Consider the following 19,255-nt stretch of genomic DNA (forward strand, 5'->3'; position numbering starts at 1 on the left):
GATTGTTTTCAGCAAATGGAAAAATATATTTTTAAAGGAAGAGCTGCTAGGAAGGCCAGTGTGAAAGCGGGGTGATTTCACGGCGTCGTGATGGATGATATGTGAAGTGTTTACCAACATGCTTTCAAACTGCTGCTAAATGTTGCAAGGTTTCTAATCTCATTCCTCAGGTGCATCCTCCTCTTCCCTTACAAAGCGTGTTGATCGTGAGAAGGTGATTTATTGGGTAAAAGCCTGAAGTTCATTGTTCCTGACATGTGCGAATAAACCTCGGTGACAAATCTCTGTCCCTTATTGTGAGAATCAGAAACTCGAGGAGCTGAAATGGGAAATGTCAGAGCAGACGTGCGGGCGGTGGAGGAGAGCGTCCTGCAGCGGGTGCTGCCTCTCTCGGGAGAGAGCAAAATCATGGGGTTAACTGCGTGTTTTGGGTGTCAAACCTGGTTTCAACTACCCACTCTCCAAAATGGAGTGAATGTCTGCTACAATATTATAATTTCTGTAAATATTGCATGAGGGGGAGAGGGATTTCTCCCTCAGGGAGAGCTTTCCCTCCCTCTCCGGTTTCCCTGATGCTTCTTTTCCTGCCATGGCCTAGAAATGTGGTTATTAACCAAGAGCCGTGTTCCTGCATCCATGGTTCAGTGACAGAAGCTTGTTATAGCTCCTGGAGGGAAGAAAATATGATCCTTGCAGCAGGAAGTCTTGCAGAACGTTACTTGAAGTGAACAAATTCTCAACACTTTGTGGGCTGAGATGGGGTTTTGATGGGGTAGTTGGACAATTTACCAAAGCTGCTTGATCCAGTCATTACTAACATCGTCCAGAGTTGGTTTTCATTTGAGTTGTCTTGTGTTGCTAGTCAAATTAGATTTTGTTTTCTATATCATAAGTGACTAAAATAACTGGCTTACAAATGTAGGATTAAATCTTGCAAGAAGTTAAGCAGTGTGAGGATAAGCAGCCTTCTTGTATCGCAGTTGCGCATTCTCTGGTTATGGTTTTGTCTAGAAAATTCTTCTGTAGACTTGTTAGTTTTTTTTTTTATATTTTTCCCCCCTAATGATACATGAAGAGAACTAAATTTTCTAATATAGAGTGCCACAATTTCATACTTTTTTTCCAAAATGTTCTGCTTAAAACCCGAATCCTCAAATTTTAAAAAAAAAAAAAATTACTGTGTTCTGTGATGTTCCAATTTCCGTGAAAAGGTTTTGCTTTTAGAAACATTGAAACTCCAAATTTGGAGGCTCCAAGCCCTTACTGCATTCGTATTAAGTCAGTTAAAGATGAAATTGCCTTTAGGAGTGACACTTGATTCCACTTTCAAACCTTTGGGCTTTGTATCTTTGACCATACACAAAAGCTGGTGCACGTAAATAAAACAGAAGCAACAGCAAGATTGTGCATAACATCTTAAGACTATTTATTTTAAAATTTGCTAATAAAGTGCAAGTGATGTCCTACATAAAAAGCATAGGTGGTTGTGTCCTTAGAAAGCATCCAGTAGCATTTAATTTTTTTTTTTTTTCCTGGATCTGCTTCAGGAATCCTTCTAGTTCCTATCATTTCATTGTACAAAAAGTCTTTCTCAATCTTTTGTTTGAAAAACAAACCCCTCACATACCCTGCAATATCTTCTAGCTGACAAAAATATCAATTAGTGGTATTTTGGCCCGAAGGAACCCTGAGAGACACCCGAGCTTCTTGAGACTGTACCTACAGAACATAAAATAAATTTCCCTTTCAAGCGTGATGTTGCACTCCTAAAAAAGCTGCTGTGAAAAGTTGAGCACTCATAAAGAACAGAAGCTGCTATGTGGCCTCTTGCCTTGAGACAGGCTTGGGGAAAGCAGCTCCTCCATCAAACTTCTAACCGGGAGCCGACCTTGTATCAAGCAGTAACACAGTTGTCATGAACGGGAATGAAAATGGAGGAGCCACAGGCCTCACCTTGTTGAGGGAATCCTGCTGTAACTCAGGTTGGCTGGAACTGGAGAACGCTGCATAGAACCAGGGGTCTTCTACACCTCTAGACCTTTTTTTTTTGAATTATTATGGTTTTTAGGGGTAGCAATGGATGGGAAGAAGGAAGAGGATTTCTCTTATAAGGCCAGAAGGTAGACTAATAGTGAATTTTATTTTTATTTTTAATAAAAATGAACAGGGCAGTTTGCTTAATGACTGTGTAAGCAAGTTTTTCTTGTTTTCCTCATTAGCTGTGAAGTCTGCCCAAAGCAGTCCAGGTAGTTTATTTTCTGCAGCTCCCCAGTGCACATCTACAGCTTTATTTGTCACAGCATAAGGTTCTGCCAGCACGACAAAATGTAGCTGTATTTCAGCAGGCTTCCTGACTTTATTAAATTTGTCCTGAGGAGAGTCCTTCAGGCTGTGGCTTCGCAGGTGATTCCTGCCATTCCTGCTCGTTCAGCAGGAGCATCTCTGCCTCCCTGGTGCTTCTTGTGAAAGGGAACGTTCCTCGGGTGGAAGTATTCGTACTCGGTTAAAGCACTCCTGAAATTTAACATGGATGCAGGAGGGCGAGGAATTTCACTGCAAAATAATACATACATAAGCAAATAATTAATAATAAGATCAGATCATTGAACAGCTGGCCACATTGCCACTCAATGTTGTTATCTTTACATAAGAAGTTTTATTTTTATATAAAAAGTTTTATTTTTCTGCACCTGGCATTCACTATCCCTCACTTGAAATAATGACAACTTGTGTAGGATAAACACGTGTTTTTGCTTTGCTTTGGTGATTCTCGTCTTCCTTATGTATTTTCTTTGTACTTTATTTTAAAAAATGGCTTAAAATACTTGATTCTTCTCAGTTGCTTCTTCTCACTGCTTAGCTCTCAGTAACTGACTCCAGTGGCTTGTTTACTTGGTGTTTGATTATTAGGTATGTAGCATCATTTAACAAAGTGCTTGGATGTTGTGTCCTGGGAACTGCTCTATGGCTTAACAACATCAATAGCTTTTAGCTATGAAGGAGCTGCAGAAAAATGAGCCACTTCATTTGTTTTCTTTATTTGTGCAATAACGTTAGTCAACGAAAATGAGCTAACGTACAGGAGGACAATCACAATAAAGAAAACTGTTTTTCAGCTTCATACCGTGATTCCGGTGTTGGGTTTAGGCAGGGAGACTCCAAACCTGTGAATGGCTAAGTACCTTAAATTGATTACTTAATTTAGATGCAAACTGTGTTTTCATGTATGCCTTACTTTAGGCAAAGCAGAAAGCCCAATAAAAAAATCAGTTAATAACCTGCCTTGTGCTTAGTAGATTCTTCATTTGAAAAATACTTTACCTCTTTGTACTCTTAGTACTTTTGCACAGATCCTCTGATTTGTTCAATGTTACCAAATATAAATAAATAGAGTGTGAATTTTAGAGCTGCAGAATATTTGTGAGTGTAAATGTATCTTATTTGTTGTCTTTTCTCTATTTTTTCATTTGCTTCTTGCTTAGCTTGTTTCGAAGAGGTATTTTGCACGATTTGCTTTTCAGCTCCCGGCATAATAGGTGATCTGAATGACAGAGGGAATTTGGTCACTGCTGCAGTAGTGACTGCAATACAGGAGAAAAACTGCAATATTCCAAATACTCCAGAAATAACACTGCAGGTTTCTTATATTGTATGGGAAATTTGACAGCTGAACATAAGATGTTTGCATTGTGCTGTAAAAAAGGAGGATGGAAAACAGGAGTAAGGAATGGTGCAGCAGCATGATTGAAAAACCCAGTGTTCATGATGATGATTGTACTAGACGGGACAGGAGCTCAAGTTTGGTCTAAATTGGCACAATTGTGCTGACAAGCAGTATTACAGTCTGTCATCACTTTAATTCTAGTCCTTTTTCGAGGGAACTGCAGGAAGCAACTTCTGTGGTTGCCCTGGCTGCTCTCTGTCTCAGAAGAGGTTTCAGCAACGAGTAAAACTGGTCCCTGTGGCCAGCAGACAAGCTATATTCCAGGTTTTGACGTTGGTTCATTTGCTGCTGCTGCTGACTGCTCTCATTTTCCACTTTGTTGGTCTGTAGTACGACCAGGACAAACACGTGTAATGCAATAGCGAGCTGCGACCCTTGAAATGATGTTAAGTAGCCAGAGTCCGGATAAGCCTCTCTTTCGGCTAATGTCAAAATTGTTAAATGTAAATAGAATGGAACTTTTGGTTAAAAACTTCACTGGCACAAAACAAGCAAGCAACTGCAAGCTCTGAAGAATGCCTGATTATATATTACTGAAAATTGCTATTTATCCTCTTCTGATAACAGGCCATCATGTGGTTTTCTGCAGTTCAGGCTCCTTGGTTTGGTCTTGGCTGCTGGCTGAGCTGAAAAAGAGAAGTGAAGCCTTCTCGTTTGGAGAATCGCTTTAATCTTTACCTATTATGGAGGTATGCAATTAAATGTGCTCACACAAACTCTCCTTGGTGGTTTTGGCACGGCAAGAGGACCTGTCAAGGACCCCTGAAACACAGTGGCTTGCTTAGGTTTCTTGCAAGAAAAGGGCAGCTCTGTATGGAGAGTCACTGTTTCACTCGAGTATTTGTCTAACGTTTTGGAAGGTTAATAGGTTGCATAGTTGGAGCTGGTGGGATGGACGTGTTTGGATTCCTGGTTTCAGTGATACTGCAGCTGAGGCCGCCGCTCAGTGAGTTTGTTACCTGTTTGCCCAGTAAATCTGGGGCCTTGAGGCCAGATCTGAGCCCGAGAAGAAGACTGACCTGTGTCCTGCAGCTTGGAGTGTTTCTGTTGTATCAGCTGCTCTTATGTTTTTGAGAGGAATTTTAGAACCAAGTCTGTCTGTTTTAGCCTCTTCCAAGCTTCCAGGCTGTGAAACCTGTGCTGGGTGCTCCCTCTGCATCAAGAATCTAGGAAAAACAAACTTAATTTTGCTAACTAACATTTTTGTACTTTGAGTGAACATATCTTTCATCAAACCAAGGTCAGAAAAAATCGTGGCAATTGTGCCTGTGTTGTTTTAAGATATGTTTTTTTTGTGGACACTCAAATATAAGAATAAACATTTCCTTTTTATTTGACACACTTAAAGCAGCTGGAAATGACTTTTTTGCCTTAAATTGTTCAGATTTCAGTATTTTAAACTTGTGCTTATGAAACTTGGACTCTGATGCTAAATACCAATAGCAGCTTCCATGTTTATTAATAGTAAAATTTTATATGGAATTTATTTTATTCGTTTATAACTGAAGATGATGACAATTTCATTTGTGAAGTTGCAGTGGGCAGGAATAAGCAGTAGTGCTGAAATAAATATTAATAGGTTTAGTCATTTGTTTTTAATAATTTAAAACGTGATGACACTTTCAAAGTGACAAGGTCTCAGCTGGGCACTTTCTACAACTGATAATTGTAGCAGATTGATGGCTTAAATAATGTTTTGATGTATAGCCACAATTCACAGCTTTCCTGGCCATTTTATCTAATTTTCTCCAAAGTATTTTTATACGTTATCTTGGGCTTCCATATTCTTTTGTATAACGCATAAGTAAAATATTCAGAATTCAAAATATTCTCAGAACAAACACCCATTTTTTTCAGTAAGTTATGGTTATGTTAACAATAAATAAAAATGCAGCTTTTTCCGTGGAATAGATTCCTCTCCTTCATCCCTCTCATTGCAAGTCCAAGCAGCTTCTTCTAACAGAATTTTACCCGTCAGTGTTGGTATTAAACTATCCATAAAAATGTTAATTTGAACTGAATTTCCAGATCAAACAGAAAACTTAATTAATGTCAGTTAATTAAATTCTTGGTGGTGGAAATGAGGAAATAAGTACACAGATGCCCAGGACTGCTGCTGCCTCTCTGCTAATAAAGCAGCTAACGAAGCAGTTTGTAGCTGTACCTGGAGGGGGCTGGTGCTTGGCGGGAATGATTCCCTCAAGGATCGGATCCTGCCACCTCCGGCATCAAATCCCAAGTGATGCAGGTTGCTTTTTTGCTCCTGTTTCCTGCCTGTAACTTTATTGTATGGCACCGTGTTCTCAACCAAGCAGAGCGAGAGCGTCGGGGAGGCCGCTTGGTGGCCACGCTCGCCTCTCTGGAGGGCAGGAGGAGGCCCCGTCCGTATGGCCCGTCGCAGCCGTTGCTTGCGGCCCTTAGTCCTTCACTGGAGGCCGCAGGGTGAGTGTGGTGTCAATCCTAAAAGCTGTCACCTCCCGGCGTGTCCCCTCCCAGGGCCTCCTTTTCCAGTAAGTCTGGGCTCGTGGGTTTAGGCCCCATCCCTCTGGAGAAGCTTGGCTGATATTCAGCTTGCTGAGCTCTTTGAACACTCTGTTTAATTTCTTTGTTGAAAAATAAGTAGTTCTATAAGAATACGAAAATCCATTTCAGTGTATATGTGTTTCATAGCTCTACTATGGGGTGGGTGCTCTACTTTCTTGCATGGGAAGAAGAAATCCTTGCAACAGTAAACGTCAAGAGCTGGAGTTCCTGTAGATGGCCTCTTGTTTTGAGTCCTTCAGCGAAACAGTGATCTATAAACATGTAGTATAATGCACTTGGTTTGCTGTGTGCTCAGCTCTTCTGGGAATGGAAAAATATCCATGGATATTTTCAGAAAAAGAGAAAACAACAAAAGAAGATGTTATCTGAAGCTATAGAGTGCTTTATATAAAGATGTAGCTTACACATTTATAAATTTATAGATTATTTTTATAAATATAAATTTATCTATATATGGCTAAAGAAGATACATTCACATGGCAATGGTTGATAATTGACTATATTACCAGCAGGGCTGGGAAGGGCACAGGGGCTCCCAGGTCTTCCCAGCATGGGATATGCAGTTGATTTTAGGGGTTTTGCTTTGTTATGTGAGGGACAAGTGGCTGCATGGTTGGTCTGCATGCTCGTTTTCTCCTTTAAAAAAAAAAAGTCCTTATTTATTTATTTATTTTGGTGACAGCTGTACACTGAAATGATTGTAAAGTGTTTTGAAATTTCCCCTCATCTCTGCTGCAGCTGCAGCAAGTCCCGGAGACATCGTATCCCCTCAGTCGGTAAAAGAAAACGTTGTGTTTGCGGGCCGTTGTGTGGAATACGTCTTAGACACCATTGGTAAAAATATGTTTTTATTGCTTCTGTGCTATGAATCAGTACCATGCGTAGCTTTTAAAATGTATGGAATGAGTGCTAGTTCAGCGTCTGCCAAGTCTGTATATAACTCAAAGCAACTTCATACAAGAAAAAAGATAAAAGTCTACACAGATTCACATTGCCTTTACTATTTACAGGAGTTAAAATGACCTTCTAAATTGTGCCCTATTTTGTATTATGTATAAAACTGCACAGAAGAATCTTCAGAGTGATGGGACATGTATTAAAAATCAATGTCAGGAAACTAATAAGAATGTAAAGCCATCCTATAAATAGTTCAGCAAGGCTCTGAGGGGAATAATGAGCAAATATGCTCTGGCAAATCCGAGGCAGAGTGGCTGACCTGTGGAACACTCTTTAATATAACAGTATGTATAGATTGTCTGTACTAGCAAGTAGCATGGGGTGGTAGTGATGGATATACAGAGGAAAAGAAGTGGTGCTGGAGCTTTAATATCTGCATCTTTCCAGGCTTTCCCCCCCCCAGATTAAGTGCAATCTGGTCCTGGATCTTTGGACAGAGGATCTGCAACTCTTGTGGATGAGTTTCATGTCAAAGGAAGCAAATCTGCTCTCTTCTGTATTGCTCCTAGTGCAAAATGAAGGGTAATAAACAGGGATAATCTGGAGATTTGCTCCAAAACCAAGTTGCTGATCTAAACCAAGCCAATATTTACAGAATTGCATGGAACATCATTTCTTTACACCACATATATGAACTTGATGTTGGGTGCAGTATGTTAGTGAGTTCTTTAGAAATATGGGAAGGTCCAGTATGCTGAAGTTTAAGGAACATGGAGGCGATCAAGAATTGTCCATTCATGTATTGAAGACTGTAATTTATGACTCGTGTTTGTGTGTGCTATCTCAAAATCAAGAGGAAAATTCATGGATGATTTCCTAGTTGGCTGCCCCGAGGCTGTGGACGGATTTAAACTTTGCAGATGTGTGTGTTGCTGAGCACCCTCCAGAGAGCACCGCCAGGGACGGCAGCATGAACGGATTGACAGAGTTTGTGTCTCAGGCCGAAGACTGCGGTGCATTTGCATGATCCTGTTTACAAACACAGTCGGGATGAGTCCTGAAGTATCTGATTCCTTTTGATTTAGAACATCTTTCCTGCTTTTTTTTTTTCTTGTTGTTTTGCATTCATTTCTCCTCCCAACCTCTTTTTTTTTTTGCGTTCCTTTTATCTGCCGTGCAACTTTCATCAGCTGAATTTGAAGATTTCTTATTAGTTATTTCCATTTTAAAAAATAAAAAGCGAAGTCTTTTCAGCTTCAGACTTGAAAAAAATTATTTTAATGCAAAAATGTTTCAAAATTGCTATAGTATGCAAAGTATATCAGCTCCCTTTTATTCAGGATTTTTTTCATCATTAAAGCAACTGCAGATGAGTCTATTTCCAAAGCCTCCTACCTCATCTTAAGACAAATCTAAAAACTACTTCAGTTATATATTTTTTTCTAATTTCTGTGTTCTAGTCTGAGTCTGAAACCTGTTTAGTATTCCATTTATATGACTATTGATCTAAGCTTGAACTTAAAACGGTGGTAGCTAAATGATGCATCATTGAGCTGCTTGATAATGGAATAGTAATGGAATTTGGATTTCAGAGAGAAATATGTGCTGCTTATGTCCTGCTCTTCCCTCCTACCTCTGTACAGTTGTTGTGCCTTTATATCACGTGAAAGGGGACTTTGTTGAGTTTTGCTTTTAGCTTTTGATTACTTAATTTCAGCACTGTTCATATGTGCAAAGAAATATAGAACACCTTTGGTCTAATATTTGGATGCAAATGATGCAAGCAGGTGCAAGGCAACAAGAAATTGGTACTGAAAGCTGATGGACTTACTTGTAGAAGAGCTCAGTAATTTTTGGATTGTTTGCCTATGTTTTTGTGCATTAAAATGCTTGTGGTGAATGGTAAAATTTAAAAATCCTTTTCTATATTTTTTAGGTTCCTTATTCTCTGGTGCTGCCCTCTGCATGCCTTAGCTTTTTGTATCTCATCGACTTAAACTTCATTTTCCTGAATAACGCATAATGTTCTGGGGCTTTTCTTTTGCACTTCTCTTTTCACTTCACTTCTCATTTCATAGCTTTCAAATTTGTGCTTTGCACTAGGCATGACTTTTAAATTGTCAGCTCTTCTGCTTTTGTAGCCCTGGATCGTGTTACATTACATTACCAGAAAATAATTATCCAGGTCATTGACTATTTACAGACCGTTGTGTCCCGGCCCGCGGATGGCAGCGTCTGAGCAAGCCACAGCGCGTGGCTCGTACCTCCGTCAGCCCTGCAAATCTGGCTGCTGGGCCTGCATTATCCCCTTCACCTCCGGATCAGCCCAGCACGTTTGGATCATTAAGAGCAGTAGTAGAGCTTTCCTACACTCTCACCAGAAGTTTGTGGCTCAGGAAAACCTGATTAGGTAGGTTGCAAATTCACGTGCTCATCCTGCTCGTGCACTTAAACTCAGTGAAGCTGGGCTCATTTGTCTGATCAAAACATAATTTAGTTTGTTTTCAAATCCATGATTCAGTGAAACAGCCCCTCGGCTCGGGGGAAGCTGCAGGAAGCTGGTAAGGCTGCTTTAACGGGAGTATATATAACTTCCCCTAGGATGTGCACTCAATTTGTTTCTTCAGAGAAAAGTGTGAACAAAAGTATGTTTCTGAGATGGTTCGAGTGTTAGCCTGGTATTTAACAGCTATTGGACTTTCAGGTATAAAGCACTCCGAAGCTTAGTATTTTTTTCTACTTTTTCATAGCACGTATCACAAAAATGCAAACTGTTGGTCTCCAGAGTCAATTGGCTTTTGGAAAAACAACTGGTTTTGCTAAATAAAGACTATACAAGTAATTTTATAATGTTGATCGGTTTTCTGTGGTATATGTGTGCATAATATCATTTTTTTTCTCTGTACAATAACGCAGAGAAGGAAGTAAAGTAGGGAAGTGGTGACCTCTTAAGTAGTGAACTAACATTCTTGGGTAAATGCAGTGAAGTCTGTACGTGGAGCTCATATGAGCCCAAAAGTAACTTTTTTTTTTTTTTCTTAGTGTGCGTTATGTTTAATTTAAGGCCTGAGAACTTATTTTGACTAAGTTGTTTGTAAATTCCCTCAAGATCTTGCTCTTGTAACAAAAAGCTAGCAAAAAGTTAACCAATTTGAGAAAATATTCTGAAACAGAAGAAACATTTGGCAATTTTCATTCGCATTCAGACCTATCTCTATATTTGAAGGCAAATGACAGTTTTACTTCTGCTGAGGGGGGAACAACTGATGAGAGGCCATTGGATTTTCATCAGGTTTGAGGCTTCTCTAGTGGTAATGCTTTATCCTTTTGAAGGGCTCTAGCCAGAACGCGGCCCATATTGCTTAACCAGCTCCTCCACTGTCGTTGCATTTTTTGGGGGGAATGTCCTTATGGAGCTGCTGCCTTGGCTTTCTGCATTCAGTCACCTGCTTCAAGGAGATACCCGTACTGCATTTATAGATGCATCAGAAATGCACAGTTTGGATTTTAATGTGCACTGAAGAAATGTCTTTCATGGTAAAAGTAGAAGGGAACCAAAGTTTATAACCCAAATAATTTTGGATTATTTTGGAGTTGTTTAACTTCACTGATGAATAATTCAGGTTCTAACTTGTTTAACATTCATGTGGTTTTAGTGAATTTTAAAATAAACATTAAGGCTCAGGGGGAGTTTTCTGACCTCCTTGGTTCAGTCTCCCTCTTGAGCCAAAAAGAGGATTGAAAATGGATTTGGGCACAGCAATGCTCTGACCAGCACGCTCTGCTGTCTGCTGCTGCGGGCTGTGGTTGGAGCTCGCAGCTCTGCTCTTGGCAGTAGTTGAGGGGTGGTATTTTGTTGCTGTCTGGGTCACTGCTCAGCCCCATGCAGAAATGAGAGCCTGAGCCCTTGCTGAACTGCAGAACATCCTCACGGTTTGTGGCAGAATCTGCCCGTGGACTTGAGCTCTGGAAGGTGCAGACCTGCTCTTTTCCTGTCTCCGGGAGCGAGAGGACAACCTGTGCGTGCTGCTCTCCTTAGGAGGCTTTGCAGTTTGCGTTTGCCCTTTACACTTCGCTGTTGCCAGGTTGCTGAGTGTTTGTTTGCCAAGATCCGACTCGACAGGTTTGGCCGAGTCCTGAGTTTTGCTCTGGGTTTTGTTTCTGTGAGAGAGGTGAAGCCTCCGGAGGCCGAGTGCGGCCTGTTCGGAGGGAAACAGGTTGCAGAGCAGGACTGAAATGTGTAAAAGGTTTTATTTATGCATCGTATTGGCTAATCCTTGCAAATGTGAATAGAGTTGCCTAAATATTGCATCAGTGTTGGGACTGGGTAAAGTAGACTTGCTTCTCTTTACTGAGCTCTGAAATCCATTTTACCCATTTCAGGTCATTTCAGATATGAGAGTAGTAAGAATATTTATTTATTAACAGAGAATAGTGGTAAGAGATGGATCTTCATTAGTAGATTTACTGCATCATTGACTTCAACACTAACAAATAAATGGATCTTTGCTTGATGTCTGTGCATAGGGCCTGAAATAAAATTAACCTTATATGTGTTTGTGGTGTAGCAGTGTCTGTCTGTAGCTCTTCATCTTGCAGGAGTATTAAGCTAACACTATTTCCCTCAAAATCAAGGCTTTTAAAAACTTCATGGTCAGTTTGCAAGTGTCATTAAGCTTGTCACTGCTTACAATCTTCCTGCAAACCAGTGTACAGGAACTATTAATGATATAGATATGTTTGTGCACTGATGATTAAAATAATTATTTCTATGACAAAAGAGTGAATGAATAATTGACTTAAATGAGCACCAGGTCCTTTTAAATTATTTTCAGATTATCCAAAGTATTAATCTAATGATACGTGTGGTCTGTGATCTGTACAGTTCTTGCTTGAAGTAGAAGTGAGATGTGTAATCTCTGTGGGGATTCGGTTCTCATTCACCTTTATTATCCTTTATTTTTGGTAAGTATTTATTTACTTACTTTTAGAAAACCGTATTTCACTTCAATATTAGCATCACTTCAATCTCCATGCTGGCCTCTGAGTAAAAACACCCAGGTTGAGATCTCCGCATCGGCTCTGCCTGCCTGATGTCTCTTTGATGGTTCCTCAGATGTAGGTTGGAGAGGAAAAAAAACAGCTTTTTGGGCTACCCTAAAGAGCAGATTTTTGATTTCAGTCCGCTCAAGTGTTGCAGCAGGGAGGTTTGCCTTACTGGTACTGTATTTCATGGATAAACAGCTGCAGTGCTTTGGAGGGATTAATCAAATGTTCCTTTGTGCTGATTTAACCAAACTGTGAAATTGTCTTATAACAAACGCTTAAACCGCTGCATGCTCAGCGGATGCAAACAAATTTGATACTGCTATTTAGCAACACTAACACAATGTCATCTTCAATTTGCTTAGCTTAACGCAGCCTGCGCTTTCTTGCAGTCGCTCCGTTTCCCTTAAGCTTGATGCTGGGGCCCGAGCGCTCCCAGACAGCTCTCCAGGACTCTCCTCGTGCCTCGAATGGGAAATTCCCTGGCCACTGGGTTAGTTTGTTCCGCAGGTTCTCTGCAAGTGAGTGTGGAAACAACAGAAACCTGATGCCTATCGCTCACTTCCTTTCCTTGTACGGAGGATGAAGAAACTGGTCCCATTTCCTTTCCCAGTTTCTGCTGCTGCTTAACAAACTTGTTTACCCTTCCTTCAGCTTGCTTGTTATTCTTCTAGCCTTTCCTACGCCACTTTAGGAGTAGAAAAATAAGGAACCTAGTGCTGAATGACACTTAAGAGAAATTTCAATTGTTTAAAAGAGGCTTTTGGTCCTTTTTGTGCTCTCCAATCTCATTTTAATTTTTAATTAAGTGAATGACAGGTTTGAAGTAGCTGATTATTGAGATTTTCAGAGCAACTTGCTCTGAAAACTTGACTGATGTATATGCAGGCAGTTATCTAAATGTGCCTTGATGTCTTTCTGCAGTTTTACCCAAACTTACCTGGAAGTTGCTAAGAGTAGATTTAGTGTCAGAAGCTTCTTGATGCCATTCAGACCTTTTCATAGGAGCTACTTAAAGGATCCTACTTGTACTTAGGGTATTATTACAGTTAAAATGTTTTATCTACTCAAAGATGAATGGCCCAGAAGTGGAGGTGCTGAAGAAAGCTGCTCAGCTGTGCTGAAGAGCCGTTAAAACGGCGACACGTAACTCTCAATCTCATAAACTCAGTGATTTAGTGGGAATTCTTTTAAAGCGTTGGGGATGATCATCATCACAGCTGCACCCAGAAGGGCCTTGTAGCTCCACTGTAACCAGCACTGTGATTTCTAGCCATGCCTTTGGTGTGTTATAGGAGGTGGAGAACTTTAAGTGGACTCCATATGGCTCAGGGTCACCACAGGCTGCCCAGCAGCCTACAATAACTGGAGGGTGATGTGCTCTTGCTGGAGTCCAGCAAGAGATGGCTTTCCATCCTGCCAACTCTTTTGCTGTGTTTAGGGCTTTATTTTTCTGGTGTGCATTGGTTTGAAACAACCTGAAGCAACCGCAGAACAAATCCTGAGATGCCGACGTGCAAAGGTCTGCCCGGGATAGACACAGCACTCTTCCAGTAAGCAGGAGACCGAAGCTGCAGTATCTGCAGAGCCCGAGAGCTGGCTTTCCCAGGCTTTTGAGGAAGAGTGAATCACTAGCTGCCTTGTGATGCCTTTTTCCCCTTCCTTTTCCTGAAGTCAGCCTAGAAGTTCGTGTGCTGAGTGGAAGCGGTGCCGCAGCGTCAGGAGCCGCTCCGCTGTATGGCGCGAGCTCGGCCCACGTCCCAGCCAACTGGGAGCAAGAACTTAACGTCACAGGGAGGTGGCGTCAGGTTTGAAAGCAGGAGTGAGGAATTGCTGTGGTCACTGGCCTGGCTGGGACGAGTTCCCTCTTCTGCGATGGGCTCCTGGTGACATCTCGATCCTGGCGCTCGTCTGAGCTGCCTTTGAGCTTCTTAGATTACTCAAGTGGCTGAATGTTATCAGTGAATATTCACTTATGTGAATAATATTTCACGTAAGTGAAACCAACCAAACAAATCCTTTTTGTTCATGTTGTTTTAATCAGTTAAATTGTATGTGCAATCCAGTGATGAGGTGGGCTGCATTTTGGAGAGTACTCAAAGATTGCCTACGTAGAGGAACAAAACTTCATATTTTAGCCAGTAAAATGATACAAATACAGATTAAATTCCCCACCCAACTAGTCACTTCTACTAAAGAAATGAAGCAGGGCTTGTTGTAATAACCTTCTTGAAAGAAGGCTTCTTCCAGAGCATTCCTGAGTGGTGTTTTGCCTGTGTTTTAAGCTAGGAATAGACTTTGCATCATTACCAATGACTGTGGAAGTAGTATTATTGTTTGCTCCATTAATTTTGACTACTGTTGAGATAAAGATGATTAATGGAGACATTTAACGTAATTAGTGTGGTGTGGCATCTGACTACTTCTGTTTAAGTGTGTTAATGTGGTAAGATAACTCTTGTGCTATGTTCAGGCTTGTGTCAGAAAGTAAAATATTATAATGATTTTACAGCTACTGTTTAAACTGATAGTGCAAATCTCAATGCTGTTAAAGCATGCACAGGCTATTACTAATTAAAATTTATAATACAGGAAATTTGAAATTATATCAGCTGGGAAAATCTTAGATAAATTATTTTAAAAGTTCTATTGATTTTTATTAGTGGGAAAGATGATTTTTTTTAAATGTCAACCTAATGTATGGCACTGGGAAAACCAAGAGGAAAGATATTGTGGAGAACTGTTCTATTTAACCTTGCCGAAAGATCACTTTGCTGCTGTGTTTAGTAACCTGTTGAGGGTTAAAGGAGCTATGAATAGTTTCAATGTGCAGAAGGGATGTTTTGTATTTCAAAAATCTCTGGGGACTGCAGACCTAGTGTGTTTTACCTAAGGTGTGAGGGATCCAAACAGAATTTTCAACTTTATCTCTTTATTAAGTCATAACTGACACCTGAAGAGAAGTTAGTGGGGAAAGGATGGCTCAGGAAAGGTGGAGGGCGAAACTCAGGAAATACTGGTGCTATTCTGTCTGCTAATAGTACTTCTGTAGTCATGGGTCTGATCTCACCATCTAGCAGCGTAGTTGATTTGCAGAATATTTTATTAAAACATGAGTTACACAGACCGGCCCTGGGGCTGGCAAAGGTCATGAATTTCAATAGCGTGTGTGGGCTTGTGAGTAATATGGGCCTAGCAGGGTTATAGCTGGAGCAGAGCTCATGAGGAAGCTCAGTCCCTCGTGGCAGACCGTAGCGTCCTCGTCCCTTGAAGACAAAATACGTAAGTGATACTTGGCCATTGCCCGTGGTCCTAACGCCCTCCTTTCAGGGCAGCGAGGCAAGAGAACAAGAACAGCGCCCTGTTGGAAAGGCTGGATACCAGGGCCACGCTCGGGAAGGGGCAGGACAAAAGCTGAGCTCATCTCGGCCGCGAGACACTAGCTGCTTGTTGCACAAGTCAGACCAGTCTGGCACTGGCAAGCCCAGAATTACACCCAGCCCAAGCCGTGAATTTTCTGTCTCCTAAGAGTTGCCGTAAAACATGTCACACTGTATTGACAGTCCTGGGCAGGAGGGCGTTGCTTTATTTATTATTATTATTATTTTCTCAATAAAAGAGTATTGTTCAAAATTTGGCTTCCTCTTTTCAGTTTAGCTCGTTACAAATTAGCAATTAGGGTTTCTTTTGGCTTTGCAGCTGGCTGCGTTGGCCTTTAGCAAATTAATTATCTCGTGCTCATGAGTGCACCTACAGCACTGCGTAAATTGGAATTGCAGTTGAACCCTGCCAGTTCCTGTTACTCCACTTTGCAATCCATGTGGCAACGTTCCTAAGATTTAAGAGTAAGAGTAAGATGTTTTGAACATTTAAACTACAACTTCAGCCTGGATTAGCTACCTATGGCCATAGCTGATGGAGGTGATTTAATTTTAGGGTGTACTTATTTATGCAGGACAATAATAATTGCAAATTAAGAACAAATAAATAGCTAACATTAATTTTGCTAGATCATATTCTTCTTTTTCGCCGTGTTCTTGCATGTTTATTCTAAATTTTCTTCTTTCAGTGCTCCTTTTAACTGTATGTATTAGCAGGGATCTGTTGTTATAAACCTAATCTTGGACATATTGCGATAACTGATTAATCTTTGTAGAGGTCCTGTAAATCTTTCCAGCAAATTGCTGCTTAAAACAAGATAATAATAATTGATTTAAATTCTTGGCAATATAAATTGGACTCCTAAATTCTAATTTCATCTTTGACAGAGGTGTTCTCTGTGGAGTATTACCCTACAGTACTGCCTTGGTTCCTTTGCTCTTTCTTGGACCCCTTTGAGGATTGCTTTTAAAATTGCTTTGAGATAGCTTGTAGTGGCAATTAATTTTGTTTTTCATGAAGTTTCACTGCCAAAATGACCACATGCCACTGGTGACTGTGCAGAAACTCGCGGGGGATCTTGCAGAACTGCAAATAATCTACTGTAATGGAGCTTGTTTTTTTCATTAAGAAGAGAGTTCGCTCTTATTTCTTGTACATCTTCCTCAGGTTCCTTCTCATGCTGTACAGTTGCAATCCTACTCTGAAGAAGTGATTTTGGGATAGGTTGACTTTAAAAAATAATTTTATTGCATGCTTAGTGATTTTATTTATTGCATCTGCATAGGGAAAAGTTTTCTCTAGCCCCAAACTTCCCTTTTCTCTATCTTTGCTCTAAAACACACAATATCTATGCTAAATTGAAACGAAATTAAAGCGATAAGCATAGCAGAAGAACACAGCTCTGAAACTCCTGCTGTCTGGGAGTAGGATGTGGGAGGAGGGCATAAGTTTTATGAAAACCAACAGTGTTACCAGTGATTAACGCTCATGAGACAGAATTACGCTGGGTTGAGAGCATGTGGCCGCTGTGGGCGAGTACTTTCCACACAAAAATGCTCATACAGTTGCTTTGTAGAAAGGAAGGACAAGTCTTGTATAGCAAGAGGATCACTACTGTATGTGTTGAGAACAAAAATATGTAGCTTTTAAGGCAAATGTGCTTAGCAGGAGGTACCACGCTGCCCAGCTGAAGGGCTCGAACCCTAGCAGGCCCCTGCCAGCAGCCCTGGCACAGGAGCTTGAGAAGAGCAAACGCATAAAGACTGAAACGTTTGTAGGAGACCTCCTTGATGTGTCCTTGAATGGTGGCCGTGAGAATTGTATGTTCCCAGATTTGAGGATCATGCCTGTGTACCGGCTTTCACAAAGCAGACAAGTTCTACTGATATTTAATCTTGAAATTTTACTCTTTTCATTTAAAGATTTCTGTCAGCTCCCAACATCCTAGGTATTTTTGGTTCTGAAGGCATCCTTAACAATAAAGTAGATCTAAATAGAAAATATGCCGAATTCTCATCCTGTAAGTAGGAACCCTACCCAATTACGGACATCTAAATCATGCGTTTACGGGGTATCTTCATTTCATGTTTTTTAGGCAGTGGCTTGGATGTGAGCCTTGATTCTAGTAAGCGTGAGGCGTTGTTGTTTTTATTTTAATTTTTATTCATTTAAAGACGCTTTTTACACGGTCCTTGGAAAATGGGGATGCGAATCCCTGCGGCGGCGCGCTGGGCACGGCTGCTGTCGCCCCGCGGCCGCCGCTCCGCAGCAAAGAGCATCTTTGTGTGAACGCTGGTGGCTCCCGTAGCGCAGAGCGAGCGAGCCCACGTCGAGCAGCCCGCGTACGCGGCCGGCTTTTCCGAGCCGAGGGGGAGAGTTTCCCCCACTATTCCTGCAGAAGCCATTTAGAACATGATCTAAGGAGAAAAGAGACTTCATGAAGACTAAAACTGACTTTTACAAGGACTGGGAAGAGAATCAAAATCTAAATGCTGGTAAAGCATCTTACAAATTTTTGCACTCTCTCAGCTTTCTGGTTATATTATTTGCTATATTACTTTCTGTAAGTGCAAATGGGAAGTTTTAAATATGTAACATTACTAAGGTATGCTATTACATTTAATGGTAGCAGAAATGTAGATGAGTTAACTGCTGATAATACCGACTGCCTGGAAGTGTTGTTATGTAAAAGGGAGGTATTGTTTTTCTCACTGTAGCTATTTAACTTTTGTTTTCACTGCCTAAAAATAACCCGAAGAGGAGAAACAGATTGAAATATAGCAAATAATTTTTAATCTTTTCTACTTGGAGTGAGTTTAATATTGATGGAAGTATTTAGAAGTGTATTTTTGAATTCTTTTTCTTCTTTTAAATGTCAGCTACCCACAACAAAATACTGTTAAACACGATGGCTTTTATTCTGTTGCCTGTGGGAATGGAAGGGAATGGGGAATGAATAGCATTGATACTAAAGGGACTTTCCAGGATGACCAGAGACTTAAAAAATGTTCTGTTTATCGCTCCAACACACGCTCTGAGCGCCGGGCTGCGGAGCAGCTGGTGGCAGCGCCGACAAGAATTGGAGCAATGGGAAATCAAATTAGCACGTTTCGAAACTTTCAGATTATTTTTAAGATCTGGGAAGGCACTGGAATTGACTGCCCCGTTCTCAGCAGCTCGAGGACTGTTAGTTCTGCCTTCAGCTACCCTGGACCTGGAGGAACTTTGCTCCTTGCTTGGCAGCCGCTCGTCGCACTCCCTGACTGCTGGAAACGCAAAAGCAAAATCTGAGCGAATGCAAGACCATGTTATTGCTGATTTTTTTCTCCTATATTTTTGCCTTTTAGACCGTTTTTTAAAAAGTAGTGTTTTAGGTGGGCAGTAGTGGGACATCAGATTCTAACTTAGTTGCAAAACGAGGCCGTGTCTCCTCTGTTCTGAGTGATCATCGCGGAATGTTTCTTTCCGAATGGCAAATTTTGTTTCTTGAATCACAGTTGTATCCAATTTTGAAGCTTTTATAACAATAATAAAACTACCAGAGAAAAGGAAAGATGAAGGATTGATATTGAAGGTGAAGGTTTTGATTACCTGTATTGGTGCAGATGTGGGGCAGCCCATGAGGTTATAGCTCGAAGCACTCTACACCAGATGGGCATTTTA

The 19,255-nt window shown here is 40.8% G+C and overlaps 1 protein-coding gene across 3 annotated transcripts in view; it reads left to right on the forward strand.

Moving 5' to 3' along the window:
- Nucleotides 1-19,255, forward strand: part of USP6NL (USP6 N-terminal like) — a 96,476-nt gene that overhangs the window by 22,104 nt on the left and 55,117 nt on the right. The window contains exon 1 of one of the 3 annotated variants that reach the window (XM_088526292.1): nucleotides 18,003-18,087. The exons of the other annotated variants lie outside the window; for them this stretch is intronic. Coding sequence (XP_088382418.1) covers nucleotides 18,030-18,087 — 58 coding nt within the window. The 5' untranslated portion in view covers nucleotides 18,003-18,029. Of the gene's footprint in view, nucleotides 1-18,002; nucleotides 18,088-19,255 lie in introns of those variants that run through there. 3 annotated transcript variants of the gene reach the window in all.

This window comes from Tinamus guttatus, unplaced genomic scaffold (genome assembly GCF_059628265.1).
Source record: "Tinamus guttatus ecotype Peru unplaced genomic scaffold, ASM5962826v1 Tinamus_guttatus_pri_ptg000245l, whole genome shotgun sequence".
In the NCBI taxonomy this organism is placed as follows: domain Eukaryota; kingdom Metazoa; phylum Chordata; class Aves; order Tinamiformes; family Tinamidae; genus Tinamus; species Tinamus guttatus.